Below are 11857 nucleotides of genomic sequence, written 5' to 3'. Positions count from 1 at the left end.
TGGTTTATTTTAATAATTAACAACAAAAAAATTTTTTTTTATGATTAATCCAAGTTCTTTTACATCAACATCTTTCTACTCATGAAAAAAGTATATATTTAAAGCTGATCTAGAAGCATTCCTTTTCCAAACAAATCATGATCAAATATTCTCATTTGTGCAAAACAGTAACAAGTGTCAATCTGAAAAAAAAAAAAGCCTTTATCTTAAAAATAACTACAAATCTGCACAGGAAATACCAAAAACTTTATTATGGATGTACCCCACTCTTTTCTTTTGAAGGAAATCTGAGACCACAGTTTGGGGATTACAGACAAGCCCATATACAGTAGCTGCACATCACAATTCATTTTTGTGGGTCACAACAAGCATTCTTATGATTTAGTACAGAAATGTTCTGCAAGTAGAAAAAATGAGAGTTCTCTCATGCTGTACAATGTCAGGTGAATATGTGTTTTACATATAGTATTAAAAATAAGGAACCAAATCAGTTCTATCACCCTGCTAAGGTTGCAAACTCTGGAATGTTCAGCACACAAAAGATTTTTTTTTAAACTCCAAATATAATTTAAGTGCTTTTCATGTGCAAACTGTTACTGACTAAAGCTTTTCCACAGTTATGTAATTACAGATATAAACACTGCCTGCAAAGATAGTATAATATGCTATAGAATTCCAATTATACATTTGCTAAATTTTCAGAAAAAGAAATGCTCTAGTAGTCTCTCCTGATGAAGTTACTCTGATTGAAGGCATTTTACTTGTAGGAAATAGACCACTCTTTGACTGAGGCATCATGTGATGTTGTTACCAAGGTATTTTCATCCAGCCATGCTAAACCGCTAATGTGATGTAACCTGTGTGCATCTTAGCAAAGAGAAAATGAAAGAGAAATGTGAGTAATTACAATCTTGTCCAATGCATTCTGAAAAAAAAGGTTAATACTAATATGACTTTCAGTCTGGCTAGCCATATAGTTGCTTCCTTGGCTAATACTGTTTGCTCATCTTGCATATCACTGCTATAAAATGTTGGATCTGGTACTTAATTCCTTTCCTGAAGCTCTTATGGTTCTTCTCTTTTAACATTAAATTGAAGACTTTCCTTAAATACCATGTGTCATGCCCTTCATGGTATTGGACCTGGGTACTTGAGAGACTGCCTTCTGCCAATTACCTCCCACAGACCCGTTAGATCGCACAGGGTCGGCCTCCTCCGGGTTCCGTCTACCAGCCAATGCCATCTGGCTACTACCCGGGGGAGGGCCTTCTCTGTGGCAGCTCCAGCCCTCTGGAATGAACTCCCCGCGGAGATTCGGACCCTCACCCCTCTCCAGGCCTTCCGGAAAGCCGTCAAAACCTGGCTGTGCCGGCAGGCCTGGGGTTGATGAGTTCCCCTCCCCTCTCGACTTGTATGGCTGTATGACTCTTGTGTATTTTAATTATATGTATTGTGTTTGTATCCCCTTTCCCCTTTTGAGTTGTTCGCCGCCCTGAGTCCCTCCCGGAGAAGGGCGGCATACAAATAAATTAAATCTGAATCTGAATCTGAAAAGAGCAGGAATTTAATTTGCCAGAAAGCAGGTTCCAAATGAAAAAAAGGGGAAAAAATTGCTTACAGGAACCGCTATTTAATATCAGGATTAATGACATACAAATGGTAGGAACTCCTTCTTTGGACATTTCAAAGCTGAAACTATATGAAGAGTTCTATTATGGATTTCTATGCTGAGAAACAGCTCTACAAATTGAATGAATAAGTGAGTAAACTCAATAAAACAGTGTTTCTCAACCTTGGCAACTTTAAGTCCTGTGGACTTCAACTCTCAGAATCCCACAGCCAGCGCAGCTGCGCTGGCTGTGGGATTCTGAGAGTTGAAGTCCACAGGACTTAAAGTCGCCAAGGTTGAGAAACACTGGAATAAAATGAATGAATGAAAGAATGAATTGCCCCTTCGGTCTGTGAAATTCTACAATTCTTATGGGGGAAGAAACAGGGAAGATAAAAATGCACGGACGCCCCTTCAATTACATCTTGTAGAAACAACTGATTTTAGAATTTCCAACTAACTCTGGAAAATTTTATTTTCAAATTCTAAAAATTTTCCTGAAAACTTCAATTTTGTCTATCAAATAGAATGTTGTCCAGATAAGTAATATAGACGGCCACACCTTAATTTTCAATCAATTTCAGCATCAATTCTTTCAAAGGAAAAACAAAAGCCTAAATCACCTGGTATTTTGACTCGGGTTTCTGCATCGCTTAGAGTCCACACGTTCACCAACATGTCCATGCCACCAGTAGCAAAGTGCTCGTTATCAGGGGACCAGGCAACGCAAATTATTTTTGCATGATGGCCGTAGAATACATTATGTTCCTATTCAGAAAAAAAATATTTATACAATAGTTTAATCCCCAAATTAAATTAATTATTTTTATTATTATGGTTTATCACACAATCAGCGAGATGTTCGTACTTGATTTGGCATTGTTGTCTACCTGTCGAGTCCTTTCCAAGGACCTGGGATAAGCAGATTGTGGATGTTTGATGATGTTAAAGGTATGTTGCAGGATGTAAGCTGTTCGGAGTAAAGCTGCCTTTTGCAATTTACTGATGATTAATTATTTAATTATTATTCTAATAATTATTTAACCATTTATGTACTTTCACATTTTAATTACACCAAAGGTATAAGTGAAACCAATATAGTAGAGTAAACCGTGACCCGTCAAAACCGCGCTCGACTAAGCCGCACCCGATTAAACCGCGTCGCTGACGTCATCAACAGGGCGACAACAGCCAGCGCGGAGAAAGAAGGGCGCTTTAAATAGCGCTTTGAAAGCAAGCTGATTCAACTTAAGGTAAGGGTTAGGTTTAGGGTTAGGTTAAGGGTTAGGTTTAGGTTTAGGTTTAGGTTTAGGGTTAGGTTAAGGGTTAGGATTAGGTTTAGGGTTAGGTTAAGGGTTAGGTTTAGATTTAGGGTTAGGTTAAGGGTTAGGTTTAGGGGGGTTAGGGTTAGCTTTAGGGGGGTTAGGTTTAGGGTTTACAGCGTGCTTCTGTCTCCACGCTGTTGTCGCCCTGTTGATGACGTCAGCTACGCGGTTTAGTCGGACGTGGTTTAGTCGGACGTGGTTTAGTCGAGCGCGGTTTTGTGGTGGAACCGAGTAAACAATGCAAGATTACATTTGATAACTACATTTAAATGGTTATGCATTTTTTAAATGGGGGGAATAGGTTCCAATAATAACATTTGATTTAATCATTCCAACCTATCAATACTTTTGGAAGGACATAGTTCTTCCAAAGTGCATCTTAATTACCAAAACTATAGGCCAGCAGCCTTTATACTATTAATAAACCTGCTTATGAGGATTGACAGTAAATTAGCAGATGTCACTGCAAACTGATTAGAATTGAGACATGTGGTAGAACTCTTATTATGCTTTCTATTTAAGACATGAAACTAAAAACCAATTGGAGATGATTAACATAGTTCTTACCCCATAACCATCAGCAACGCTGAACACAGTGACTACTTTGTTTGCATCTGTCACAGCCAGGAAAGCACCATCAGGAGAATATGCCAGGTCAGTTACTGGTCCTTTGGCTTCCAGGACCTTCTCTTCACTTTTTAAGGAAGTTCCATGAATTGCATATAAATGCACTTTCCCATCCTGGAGATACAAACATAGCAAGGGTAAGTTTAAGCATGAAGCAAAGGAAATGGTGGCTTTTACTGCATTTCTGTATGTACTGTATGTCAAAAGCTTGAAAATTAGATGATTTCACGAGAAATATACTTACTGTTCCTCCAACTGCTGCTGTCCCACCTCCAGGGTGAACTGCCACTACTTCTGGTTCAAAACCAGGGTCATCAATTGCAAAACACTTCTTCTTATCCTTCATCAAAATAATCTATAATTGAAGAAACATAAGCATGGACTTTTGCCTATAGTTTTTTTCTTTCTAACATTTCTCCCCTGCAAGTGCAGGGTCCACATTATTTCCAATCAACTGGAGTGATAATCCATTAGTTGCAACAGGAAGTGACTGACCAGTTGTCAGGTCTGATCTCATGGTCCAAGAGAGGGACTGGCCCAAGATCACTCAACAAGCTTTCATGCCTGTGTTCTGTGACTAGAACTCATTGTCTCCTGGTTTCTAGCCTGGTGGCTTTAATTCAGAATTCCCCAATCTTTCTGGCTGTGCAGACCAGCTGGGGGGAGAGGGGATGGTTCAATGCGTGTGGCGTTCAAGTGCGCATGTCACTCACACAAATGGAGTGGACTTGACCATCTCCTGCTTGTGCAAGTGGGGATGTGTGCATGTGCACTTTTCCACCATTTCTGCAGCCAATTTCAAAGGGTTCAAGGCTTGATAATGGGCTATGGCCTGCGGATTGAGGATCCCTGCCTTAACCGCTAGAACAATCTGGCTCTTGCTCTTTTGCCTAGAATGCAATGTTCTAATCAGGGATTTCTGCAACAGGATTTCCCCCCTCTGAGTTCAAAACAAGTGCCACATCCCTTTTCCTTCACATGATCATTTCATGTTCATACCTCTTTCCCTACTCTATTATTAATTTGTGGTGAGGAACACCCTAAATCACTATTGCTGCATTCTAACAACATCGAACAGCATCTAACAGCATCCTACTGAATTATACTGTATTTTTTACATTTTACACAATACAATGAAATGTCAATTGCCCAGAGTACTAAAATCACAAAGCAACAGGATTAAAATAATTGAATCAAAGAATGCACTATGATTTGTTTTTCTGAATTTACTCACTTTTCCAATGCATACGACCACTGTATATCCTCCAGGTCCAACTGCCACACATTTTGGTTGAACATCCATCTTTATAACATCTTGGCTGCTTTAAAAAAAAAAACTAATTTTCCCAACTGAAGAAATACAAGCAGGTTCATACAATGACGTATTCAAGCTGCTTAAAAAAATAGCAGCCAGAACAACTATGGCATAGTTCTGCAGAGGTTATAATGCTTCTGAATATGTTTTACAGGCTCACTGCCCACTCCAAGCACTACTGACTAGTGGTATCAAAAACCTCTGAAAGATCAAGCATCACCACGACTGTTGCACTCCCCAATCCCAGTCTCTCCAGGGTCATTTTCATATTTATATTGCGTCTTGACTTGAAACCTGACTAAAATGGATCATCAGTTTTCTCCCTAGTTCTCTTCTGCTGCAGCCCCATCACTTTCTCAACCATTTATTTATCTATCTATTTATTTATTTATTTATTTATTTATTTATTTATTTATTTATTTATTTATTAGACTTATATACCGCTTCATAGGGCTTTCAGCCCTCTCTAAGCGGTTTACAAATTTTTTTAGCAAATTGAGTCAGCAACTTGCCCCCACAGTCTGGGTCCTCATTTCACCCACCTCGGAAGGATGGAAGGCTGAGTCGACCTTGAGCCGGTGAGATTTGAACCGCTGAGCTGCAGATCACAGTCAGCTAAAGTGGCCTGCAGTACTGCACCCTAACCACTGCGCCACCTCGGCTCTTTTCCCAAAAAGGAAAGATTTAAGTTGGTTAATAACTGCCCACATATCCTGTGAGGGAAAGCAAATCACTGCCTCGTTTAAGGAGGACAGTAGCACCCCCTTATTTAAGGATGCATTTACCAGCATCCTAAACCAGACCCTTTCATCAACCAAGAAAGGCAGGGATTGAGATTACGCTTGGCAGAACCAAGGGTGTAGAGAACCCTGACCACTTCCCTCATGGTTCACACAGTCGAACTAGACAAGATACAACCAAGTTGCATTATTCTTCACCAATTCTGGAACATGAAAACATGGCTTCAGAATCAATTTAACATAATAACAAGGTAGAGTTTTTTTCTATTCTTTTACTCTTAGAAATTTCTTCTTCAATATTAATTATTTCATTTCCACTTCTAAAATGTGCATAAATTTGGATAAATACAATTGCTCATTATGTTGTGTGTTACATGACATGGTAAAAAGGATGCTACTGAAACATTAATCACAGTATGGCAAAAATGTTTATCAGATACAGATTTTCATAAACACACTAAATTGTCTAAAAATTGAAATAGATATTTTAATAGTATGATGACAGAAAAAAATGTGATAGAAGCTTAAAAATACCTGTATTCCTTTTTGTTAATACTAGTATAACGCACAGTATCATCCATACTACAGCTGACCAACTGGTCAAAGTCATCCACAGCCATTCGGGAAACTAGATTTGTGTGTCCTTTTCCAGCAAATCCATCATTTTCTCCTGTTTCAGAATCCCAATAATGTACAAAAAAAAATTAAGGAAATTCTCTTCATGATAAGGAGGAAAAGAAAATCCAAAACCTAATCCATGTAACAAGCTATATCAAACGTTCTGCCACATACCAGCAAAACATGGCTGCCATAAAGCTAGAGACCATCAGAATACCTAAGACTGTGCTGGCGCTGAGAAACCTCAGGTTAGCACAAAAATGTTAATCACTTAAAGGATATTAATATGTCCATCATGGCTTCCAGAGTATATATAGGATTTCCTTCCATTTTTATGCACTGTAAGACACTGTATTGATTTGCTGTGACCCTGCAAAAAAGTAGATATAATTATTACAAAAGCCACGTTTCTATTTTTTTTAAAAAAACAAAACCATTTACTTATACTTCTTCACATCAAAAACTAGAAGCTTAGATCCAATGGAGCAGGAATAGCTCCCATATTCCCAACGAAACTACCTGGTCTTTTCTTAGAAAAGGGTTTTCTAAGCTTCAGCTACTTTAGTGATAGCCAAAGAGAAACTTATAGACCATCAGAAAAACTATCTTCCCAACTTTTCTTTCACTTTAATATTGACTACTGAAAAAACAAGATAACTATATCTTATTATATGCCGAAGATTTTCTTTTTGCTGCTGTAACCTTCTAAAACATTAAAAAGTTCACAGGATTCCCTCAACAGCCTACACTTCTTATAAAAAATCCCTTTTCAGACATTTCAGATCAAAACAATGTGATGCTTACAGGCAGTGGTGGAATTCAGCCGATTCACACTGGTTTGAGAGAATCAGTAGTTAACTTTCTGAGCAGTTTGGCGAACTGGCTGTTGAAAGAAACCCAACAGCCTTTTGTTTTTCCTACTTTACTGGATTAATCCTGTCAGGAAAGCAGGAAGGAGGCATTCTGGTGTGCCTCTGTGTGCTGTTTCTAGCCTAATTCTGCTTATCTTTATTGCCCTGCTTAAGTGTTTCCTGAAACTGCCTTTGCAGTTAAGCCTTGCTACATTGTATCAGCTGTTACTTTCTATAGCCTGAGCAGCTTCTCTGGAGTTTTTTTTCCCTTTGCTGGTATTTTTATTCTGATGCTTGACTTTGTTAAAGGGGAAGAGTTGTTTTAACCTTTTTGCACTGTTTTAGTGGTTCCTGGCATTGTCCTTTTGGGGTGTACTTTCAACACAGCTGAACCACTTTTTGCCTTCTCTGTCCCCAATTAAGGGTGGTAGAGGGTGATCACTGGGCTCTTTCTTTCCTGAATCTGTAATCTTCTCTAAATGGAGCAATCCAGCTAGTCAGTACCTCTTCAATGGGTAATTAGGAAAGAAGACCACGAGACTCCATAGGTAGAAATCAAGTGTACTTTTACTAATTATAAATGACTAAAGGCATAGCAAAGCGAAGACTGATTATTTAGGCACGAAAGCGATTGATATATAGAATAACTCATTCCCCACCCCTTGGCATCACAGTTACAGTCCAATCATAATTCTCCCAAGTGTCAGGTGTGAGATAACTTCAAAAGGCATCACTAAGATGGAATGTCGGTGCCGTTAGCCTTGGCGGGAACCTCCTCCGCATGCGTAGTCCGACAGGCAGCTGAGCTCCAGAATCTTCCTCCAGCACAATTAGTAACCCCTCCCAAATACCATGCCCTCCCTCCCCGTTTCATGGCAGCCGAAGCAGCAGCAAAGCAGAGGCTGACACTTTGGCTTGTCTGTTATTAATAAAAGGGCTTCAGAAGGTCTCCCCCCACCACACACAGACACACACACAGACGGGAAAGTGATGAGGATGCCTGATCGAGTTAAGCAATGGCTAAGAGGCAGGATGCAAGCTTGGGCACTCTGTCTGATTTTTTTAATTGCCTTTCTGGGGGCATGTGATATTTTTCTTAAATCTGGATGGTTTCCTTAGGATATCTTGTGAGGTGAAACCAGCCGGTATCTTTAAATGGTGCAAATGGATCTGAGGCTTGCTTTTCCTGGGAGGAAAAGGATGATTTATCAGTTCACTGAGCACAGGAGTCTATGGAGATTCTTCAATCATTCAGGTCATGGTTGTTCCAAAGGTGATTTTTTCCAAGAGGCAACTGGACTTTCTTGGTTTCCAGAAAGTCCAGTTGCCTCTTGAAAAAGCATCTTTGGTACAGGAGTCTCTTGCATTGCTTTGGAGTGGGAAAGGAACATGATTACTCACTGATAATAAGTGAATCATCCTTCCAATTTGTTTTAGCTTGCTCTCATGATTATATGGCATAATAACATGGCACCAATTGTCGAAAGTTAGCACCCACCTCTCTCCTAAAAAAAAATCCTTCAGCAAGTTCTGAACAAAGTCAGAATGGGATTAACCTTCACTCAGGATGTTAATTTGTCTCTTTAGCTTGACATTTTGTCACCCAGGTATGCCCATCCACTTTCTGGAGAACTTAAATGAACTCTCTGCTAAAGGGTTTCAGTTTATGAGCAAGAATAACTTGGCTGCTGATAGTTATCCTTGTATTTTAGCTATTTTAATTCCTCAATATGCTCTGGCTACCTGCCTGATTTGTAAAGCTGGGTTGCAGGTATTGTTGATGAAAAGGAAGGTATTCAGACAGAATGGTTTAGGTTTCCATGACGGCTGTGAGTCATTGATCTTCAGTGTGTATTCCCACATTTCTAATCTAATGAATGGTATTTAGAGCAGCTTTCTGCAAGCAAAGAAGCTTTTTGTATTTTTTGTACAGGTAACCCTTGACTTACAACAATTCATTTAGTGACCATTCAAAGTTACAACAGCACTGAAAAAAGGGACACAATCATTTTGCACACTTATGACTGTTGCAGCCTTCCCCATGGCCATGTGATCAAAATTCAGATGTTGACAACTGTCTCACATTTATGACGATTGTAATCTCCCAGGGTCATGTGATCCCCTTTTGCAACCTTCTGACAAGCAACGTCAATGCGGAGGCCAGATTCACTTAACAGCCATGTTACTAATTTAACAACTGCAGTGATTCACTTAACAAATGTGGCAAGAAAAGCCATGTAATGGGGGGGGGGGGAATTCACTTAATACATTTCTCACTTAGCAACATAAATTTTGGGCTCAATTGTGGCCGTAATTCAAGGCGAGATTGGGCAAGGCGAAGCTAGGAGTGACAAGGAGTGGCTGAGAGGGGAGGGATGAGGCATTGCTGGGTGTGACGAGGAGGCAGGGCAAGGCAAGGCAGTCTTCAATGTGATGTCAAGTTGGCCACACCCACCCAATCACGCCTACCCAGACAGTCATTAGGGCAGAGAACTGGTTGTTAAATTATTTGAATCCCGCCACTGGTTACAAGATTATGATAACTACAGACACAGCACTTCCTGGATATAAACTGTTTCAACTCCTTTCCTTGGCACAGTGCTATAGGGAATTGCACGCCAAAAAAAAGTAGATACAGCGACGTTTTTCTCCTTCATCAATCTTCTGAACAAGTAATCCCTATGGTGCTGTCTAGTGTCTATAGATACTTTACCCATGTAGTATGGCTGTAGGATTATCACTTATCTTTCTTATTAGCTTCTTTACTCCCCCCTCTTATTGGTATTATGACGATTCTGTTGTTTTGCCTATATACTAAGAGCTTCTGTAGCACAGACAAATTCCTTGTTGGCCAAATAAAGCCATTCTATTCCATATTCCTATTCCGTATTCCTATTCCGTATTCCTATTCCGCATTCCTATTCCGTATTCCTATTCCGTATTCCTATTCCGTATTCCTATTCCGTATTCCTATTCCGTATTCCTATTCCGTATTCCTATTCTATTCCATATTCCTATTCATATTCTGGAGCAAATAACAGCGTAATCCAAGATTATGTCTTTTTCTCAGAGAAGCTTGCAGCTCAAGTAGAAGCCAGAATATTCAGTTTAATATAATTCACATGGAGCACAGAAAAACTAGGCAAGGGATGTTTTGCTCTTTCGGATGAAGCTAGAGAAAAGGTAAGGTGGTCTGTTCTGTAAAGACAAGGCAGGAGAGAAAAAAGGACAAGTAACTTCAGAGTGCCTTAAACTACTACTACCTCTCTCACTAAGGAAAAATCAGACTCGCTGAAGGACAAATACCTTCAAAGTCTCTCAACTGTGTAAGGGCAGCAGTGCCTCCTTTCATCTGGCTGTTCTCTATCTGGGCTTTCAGACATTTTATTTTGGCACTTTCCTTGGATGCCACCTCTCCCTTCAAGGCAGAAAACAGGGAGGAAGTGAGGGTGCTGAACAGAGGCAGTTGGGGCAGAATTGCCAAGGAATTGGTAAAAGTGATGTGGGGAAAATGAATTTGTAGTAGAAAAGTTGGCATTAAGTGTTCTGGGCTGGAAGATTAAAAAAGCCAGAAAACTGAATGATCAATATGAGGTCTAGATGACTGAGGATTGTGTGACAAGAAAAGTAAAAATCCCAGGCAAGGAATACTCTGGAGACAGCTTTTTCTACCCTCTTTGGCAGGGGTGTCAAACTCGATTTCATTGAGGGCAACATCAGGGTTGTGGTTGACCTTGGGGTGGGGTGGGGGAGCATGGCCAGCTCAACATCATTCATGTCGGGGGCATCAGTGGTGGCCCAGGCAGGGTTGGGGGGATCCATTGTCTTCAGTGGAGCGAGGTGAGACGAATGAGCACCAAATCCTTGTCACCCCAGAGGAGCCTCGCTGTCCATCTCAGGCCATACAAAGGACCCCTGGACAGCACCGCAGATTGCCTGGAGCACTGGGCAGTGGAGGGAAAGCACCCAGCCCAGCCCTCTAACTTCCAGGGCACTGGAACCCCAGAGCCCAGCCCACCCAACCCCGCTTCCCCGAGGTTGTGCCTGGCTGCGCTTATCCCCTCAAGGCTGCAGCTGCTATGTTTCCTCTCCTTGGGTAGGTTACTCATGGTGTGTGCGGGAGGCAAAGTATGTGGGTCAGAAGAAGGCCCACTCCCTCTCCATGCGAGGAGACTTTGTAATTCTCAGCAATAAAATGGGAAACTATCTGGAGAGATCAGGAGGATGGGACAAGGGGATGGTGAAAGGGCAGCAGGGCTGTTTGTGGCTAAGTGCTAAGGCAGGACTTCCCTTAGACCCTGACTCCCTCTCATTATAATCTCCCTCCCTCCTTCCTTAATTTTTTCTTCCCTTTTCATTTTCTTTTCTTTCTTCTTCCTTCCCCTTTTTCCTTTTTTCCCCCTTCCTTGCTCTCTTCCCATCTTTCCTTGTTTTTTTTCTTTTCCTTTCCTCTTTCTCCTTTCCTTTCCCTTCTTGGATGCTCAAATGGAAAAGGAGAAACATTTCTCGATGCATCCTTGCCTTGTGATCAAATGCCGCTTTTGCTAGTAGTTTGTGGCCAGTTAAAAGACCCCCCTGCCTCATTTCCTTCCTTCCTTCCTTTCCCTTTTTAAGCTGCCAGAGGCTTCCCATTTTGACCACACCCCCATCATTGCCTCAGCATGGCCATCAGCTCACTTCTCCCAATTCACGCAAGTGTTTGCGCCAGTTGTGTGTTCCGGATCCCATTGCAACCGGTATGCTGCAACCGAGCCAGGCATCCACGATGTGGA

The 11857-nt window shown here is 40.9% G+C and overlaps 1 protein-coding gene across 2 annotated transcripts in view; it reads right to left on the bottom strand.

Moving 5' to 3' along the window:
* Positions 1–227: 227 nt before the first annotated feature.
* The window catches only part of WDR1 (WD repeat domain 1), a 48440-nt gene continuing 36810 nt past the window's right edge, over positions 228–11857 (bottom strand). The window contains exons 9-15 of one of the 2 annotated variants that reach the window (XM_087724639.1): positions 6517–6604; positions 6151–6307; positions 4796–4880; positions 3806–3916; positions 3502–3675; positions 2233–2377; positions 228–867 (exon numbers count right to left, since the gene is read on the bottom strand). In XM_087724639.1, coding sequence (XP_087580765.1) covers positions 758–867; positions 2233–2377; positions 3502–3675; positions 3806–3916; positions 4796–4880; positions 6151–6307; positions 6517–6604 — 870 coding nt within the window. In that variant the 3' untranslated portion in view covers positions 228–757. Of the gene's footprint in view, positions 868–2232; positions 2378–3501; positions 3676–3805; positions 3917–4795; positions 4884–6150; positions 6308–6516; positions 6605–11857 lie in introns of both variants that reach the window. The other variant, XM_087724638.1, reaches the window with a different exon arrangement.

This window comes from Thamnophis sirtalis, unplaced genomic scaffold (genome assembly GCF_051295495.1).
Source record: "Thamnophis sirtalis isolate CommonGarterSnake01/CBP01778 unplaced genomic scaffold, rThaSir2_p1.2 scaffold_10, whole genome shotgun sequence".
NCBI classification, from domain to species: Eukaryota; Metazoa; Chordata; class Lepidosauria; order Squamata; family Natricidae; genus Thamnophis; species Thamnophis sirtalis.
Note: the sequence above shows the minus strand (reverse complement) of the source record. Positions and strands in the feature narration are given on the sequence as shown.